Genomic DNA, 5,323 nt, shown 5'->3' with positions numbered 1-5,323 from the left:
AAGTGACTTGCCTAAGGTCACACAGCAGATTAGTGGCTGAGCTGGGATTAGAACCCAGGTCCTCTGACTCCCAGGCTCACAGTGATAGAAGCCTCAGTTATTTATTTGCAGTTTTTCCAGGAAAGGGAAATATTTTCCCCATTTAGAGCTCACTGACTAGTGTAGAAAACAATGAATCAATGATCAACAGTGATCTCCTATTAATCCAGTATCTTTGGAACATAGCTGCTGCTAGATATTTGAAAAGTCTAGATATTTGAGGGTCATAGTCTTACAGGGCATTAACTCATCTCGGGTCATCAGATTCTAGCTGAAAGGAAAGTTCAGTTGCCAGCTAATTTGAGTCTGCCTCTCTCCAACCTCAATGGGATAGCACTTCTTAAAGGAGAGTGTCAGCAGGAAGTGGGAACTTGTGGAATAAGTTGGTGCGGGGGTATAGGAGGGAGGGAGTGGAAATGCTAATGGGGACCCCTGCTTTGGGGACACTTCTCTCGGGTCTTAAGTGCTGAAGAGAAGCTGCATGGCCTGGTAGATAGAACATGAGCGTGGGAGTCAGAGTAATGTGCGTTTTCATTCTGGCTCTGCCACTTACCTATTGTGTGACCTTGGACAAGTCACTTAACTTCTCTGTGCCTCACTTACCTAATTTGTAAAATGGGGATTATGATTGTAAAATGTGAGACGTGGACTGTGTCCAACCTGATTAGCTTGTATAAGCACTTAGCACAGTGCTCTGCACACAGCAAGCTCTCAATAAATACGACTGAATGAATCTACCCCAGTGCTTAATAATGTGCCTGGCACATAATAAGCTTTAAACAAATACCATTAAAAACCCTAAAAACTCCTTGACTGCTTTGAGGCCTGCTTGATTGGACCCTCCCCTTTTCTGTTTATTGACTTTTTTAGTTTTAGAAGATCTTTCTGGTACAACAGATGTTCTGGGTATGAGCCTTGGAGAGCTAGCTCTTACTTTACCTGATTACTCCTTTACCATGCATAATTCCATAGCATGAAGTTCTTTGAAGTGATAGCCACTGCCCAATAATTTCCAAGCTGCCACACCAAATACAGTCATTCAGGAATTGTCCAAGATGCAATAAAGCTTTTTTGCATTCCAGTAAAGTCTCTTGTGTACTTCCAAAAAGATTTGAAGTAACACCTACGCTAGGTCGATGCCCCCCAGAATATCCAGAGGCCTGTGTGCTGCGGATGCTGCTGGTGAACACTCACTAGTCAGCGGTATGTTTGGGTGAGCCCTGGATCAAGCACTTATGCATGGTTTGTCCGAGATATTGGCCTCATATTTCCTCATAAAACCAGAGTTGCTATCATGGAAATAGTAGTAATAGTGAGAATGGATAACTGTAAGAATAAGCTATGTCCAACCTGAAGCTTGTTACTGGCAAAGACCTGAAGATGATACTTCAATTCCCAGCAAGAATTCTGCAGCCGTCAACTATCTTATTTCCTAGGTGATAATTATCCAGTAGGGTTGCTTTTCACTTTGCATCATCTTTCTCTTCCCCCTTCTCCTGACCCTTTTCATCCTATTCTGTCATATCCCATCCCAGTCCTACATTTTTGTTTTACATTATTCTGGCCAACAAAGCTTCCCATGGAAAGGTTTCCCAGTTCCTCAAGCCTGGGCAGTATGGATTAAGTGACTGAAGCATGGGGAAGGACAGAATGGGTTTAGGGAATTGGAGTGTTCCATCCTCCTAAATGTGCTTCCAACTCATCTTATCTGCTCACCCACACACCCCCCCCTCACCAAACTGTGACCCCACACCATCCCTGCTCTCCCTGCTGGCATAGAATGTAGAGGGAGGGTTTGTTCAAAGTCTTAGTAAGACAGTCTGGTCTATGAAGAGCTATCCTTCACACCGCCATGCCAATCTTCCTTCGTACCCCAGCTACAATCAATCAGTCATATTTATTGAGTGCTTACTGCATGCAGAGCACTGTACTCGGTGCTTGAGAAAGTACAGTATAATAGAGCTGGTAGGGATGCATTAGGCAAGGTGGTTGAGTACTTTATGGCCAATAGTAAGGAATTTCTGTTGGACAACAAGGTGGATGGGCAACGACTTGAGGCTCTTGAGGAGTGGGGAAATATGGGTTGAAACCTTTTGTAGAAAAACGATCCTACAACTCCTTAGGATCTGAAAGTGTGCCCATGGGGAAGGCTTTTTTAAAAAAAAGAATTGTATTTGTTAAGCACTTATTATGTTCCAGGCACTTTATTAAGCTGTGGGGTAGATACAGGCTAATCAGGTTGGACACAGTCCATATCTCACATAGGGCTCACAGCCTTAATCCTCATTTTACAAATGAGGTAACTGAGGCTCAGAGAAGTTGAGTGACTTGCCCAAGATCACACAATAGACAAGTGGAAGAGCTGAAATTGGAACTCAATTCCTTCTGATTCCCAGGCCCACATTCTATCTACTGGGCCAGGATGCTTCTTTACAAGTTTTTAAAAGGGTAAAGGAAGCTATATAGTGAGAGGGGACTGTGTGGGGAGAGAAACCTGGATGAGTAGAAAAAGTAGCTTTACCTAACAATTATCGTTTGTGACATGCTGCTGCCTATAACCAACACAGGGAGTTTTGCAGAAGGAAAGAATTTCTGTCTGGGAGAGGAGGAAACACCTGCTGGTCATCTCCGGTTTGACACCAATTTAGACAGTTGTGAGCCCATTTCCCATGTTTGATTAATTATCATCTTCTTCAGCAACAATGGTATTTATTGAGCACTTACTATGTGCAGCACACCGTATTAAACACTTGGGAGACGTACAATACAACAGAGTTATTGGGCACATTTCCTCTGCACAATGAATTTATAGTCTAAAGGGGGAGACAAATATTACTGTAAATAATATATGATATAGAATTCATAGATATGTACATAACTGCTGCAGGGTTGAGGATGGGTGAGTATCAGTTGCCCAGAGGCCACCGATCCAAGTACAAAGACGATGCAGAAGGGAGAGGGGAAAAGAGGGCTTAATCAGGGAAGGCTTCTTGGAGATGTGACCTTACTGAATCTTTGAAGGTGGGAGAATGGTGATCTGGCGTATATGGAAGAGAAGGGAGTTTCAGGTTAAGGGGAGGACTTGGGAAAGAAATATGCAGCAAAATAGGTGAGATCGGGGCACAGTGAGTGAGTAGTGATAGAGGAACAGGGTATGTAGGCTGGGCTGTAGTAGGAGACCAACAAGTTAAGGTAGGAGGGAGCAAAGTGGTTGACTTCTCCATATTTAGTTTCCATCTGTTAATCTGATTCTACCTTAAAACTACAATGAGCATGAGTCCTGGAGGTGAGATGTTTGATGGAAACCATACCTCAGTTGAAGAGTTCAGTTTTTTGGGCCTGACTGATAATACATGGATGAAGGTCACATGTTTCATGACATGTTTTGGAATGTATCTTGTAACGTTAGTGGGGAATCTTGGAATGATCCTGCTAATCTGGATTGACCGTTGACTTCACTCTCCCACGTACTTTTTTAACAGTCATCTGTCTCTGGTTAATCTTGGTTATTCCTCCGCTGTCACTCCACACATGCTATCAGACTTCTTAAGGAAGGGTAAGTCGATTTCTTTCAGCAGCTGTGCTTCCCAGTTGGGTTTTTTTTGTCATCGTTGCAAGCACAGAATGCTACCTTTTGGCAGCGATAGCTTTGGACCATTATGTAGCGATCTGTAATTCACTGCTCTACGTGGTTAACATGTAGCCCAAAATCTGTGCCCACTGGTGATCGGATGCTACCTCATGGGCTTTGTGAATGCAACCACCCAGACCATTCTGACGTTCCGTCTATCCTTCTCTGACTCCACTGTCATTAACCACTTTTTCTGTGACCTCCTTCCCCTGCTGGAACTGTCCTGCTCCAACACCCATGGCAACGAGACCGTACTACTCCTGTTTGCAGTCTTCCTGGGCATGTTCACATCTGTAGAAATCTTCCACTCTTATATATTCATCTTCGCCACCATTTTGAGGATTGGCTCTGCTGAAGGGAGATGCAAAGCTTTTTCTATCTGCACCTCCCACCTGGCAGCTGTGACTATTTTCTACGGGACCACAGTCTTTATGTATGTGCGGCCAAGCTCCAGCTACTCCCTGGACTCGGACAAAGTGACCTCTGTTTTCTATACAGTGGTAATCCCCATGTTGAATATCATGATCTACAGCCTGAGAAATAAGGAGATGAAGAATGCCATGAGCAGGTGTATATACCAAGGATATGGGATTTCATGACTGACTGAATATGTTGTTTGAATGAGAGAGATGAATTAAGGGCAGTGCCAAGGTTAGGGGCTTGGGAAACAGGAGGGATGATGATGTTGTCTAAATTACAGTGATGGAAAAGTCACGAGGAGGATAGGGCTTGGGTAGAAAAAGGTACAGTTCTGTTTTAACCCTTTTAGCATTTATTAAGTGCTTACTATGTGCAAAGCACTGTTCTAAGCGTTGGGGGAGATATAAGGTGATCACGTTGTCCCACAGGGGGCTAACAGTCTTCATCCCCATTTTCCAGATGAGGTACCTGAGGCACAGAGACGTGAAGTGACTTGCCAAAAGTCACACAGCTGACAAATGGCAGGGCAGGGATTTGAACCCAGGACCTCTGACTCCAAAGCCCGTGCTCTTTCCACTGAGCTATGCTGCTTCTCTAAGCTTCTGCTTCAGTCCCTTCTATGGACTGAATGTCAGGGCCCACAAAGTTTGAGTTCCTGGGGCCCTATGTAACCTGGAAACACTCTCTGGCCTAGAACCTTCCTGCCCATAGGCATGCCCTTTAGACTCTCTACCCCAAGGCCAAGGTCATTGATGACCTTTGAGAGGGTAGTTTCTGTGGAGTGAAGCGCCACTTATCTCTTCCATTCCACCTACATATTCAGTCTGTCAGAAAATCCTGTTGGTTCTACTTTCACCACCTTGATAAAATCCATTCTTTTCTCAACATCCACACTGGTACTATGCTGATCAAAGCACTTATCAAATCCCACCTTAACTATTGCATAGATTTATCACTGACCTCCCGGCCTCCTGTCTCTCCCCGCTCCAGTCCTTTCTTCACTCTGCTGCCCAGAACCTTCTTTTCTAAAAGAAGTCTCTCCACTCCTCAAGAACATCTAGTGGTTGCCCATCCACGTCCACAACAAACAGAAACTCTACCATTAGCTTGAAGCCATTCAATCAATTCTCCCCCACATACCTTACCCAGTGGATAGAGCACAGACAAGGGAGTCAGAAGATCAGGGGTTCTAATCCCTTGGACAAGTGACTTCATTTCTCTGGGCCTAAGTTA

At 44.3% G+C, this 5,323-nt stretch overlaps 1 protein-coding gene across 1 annotated transcript; it reads left to right on the top strand.

Moving 5' to 3' along the window:
* The first annotated feature begins 1,380 nt into the window (after positions 1 to 1,380).
* On the top strand, positions 1,381 to 4,269 carry LOC119921339 (olfactory receptor 1038-like). The gene is made up of 3 exons (XM_038741614.1): positions 1,381 to 1,475; positions 3,522 to 3,595; positions 3,743 to 4,269. Exons 1-3 carry the CDS (start codon positions 1,381 to 1,383, stop codon positions 4,267 to 4,269), a joined length of 696 nt encoding a protein of 231 aa, XP_038597542.1.
* Positions 4,270 to 5,323: the final 1,054 nt, after the last annotated feature.

This window comes from Tachyglossus aculeatus (genome assembly GCF_015852505.1).
Source record: "Tachyglossus aculeatus isolate mTacAcu1 chromosome 12 unlocalized genomic scaffold, mTacAcu1.pri SUPER_6_unloc_2, whole genome shotgun sequence".
In the NCBI taxonomy this organism is placed as follows: domain Eukaryota; kingdom Metazoa; phylum Chordata; class Mammalia; order Monotremata; family Tachyglossidae; genus Tachyglossus; species Tachyglossus aculeatus.
The sequence above is the reverse complement of the archived record's forward strand: the minus strand, read 5'-3'. Positions and strand labels throughout refer to the sequence as shown.

What these genes read in the sequence shown, in the direction of transcription:
- LOC119921339 (XM_038741614.1), top strand. Translation starts at nt 1,381, where the DNA reads ATGTCCAACCTGAAGCTTGTTACTGGCAAAGACCTGAAGATGATACTT. An exon ending in TCAACTATCTTATTTCCTAG is followed by an intron (nt 1,476 to 3,521) that starts GTGATAATTATC and finishes CTTTTTTAACAG; the next exon opens with TCATCTGTCTCTGGTTAATC. An exon ending in ATCAGACTTCTTAAGGAAGG is followed by an intron (nt 3,596 to 3,742) that starts GTAAGTCGATTT and finishes GTTAACATGTAG; the next exon opens with CCCAAAATCTGTGCCCACTG.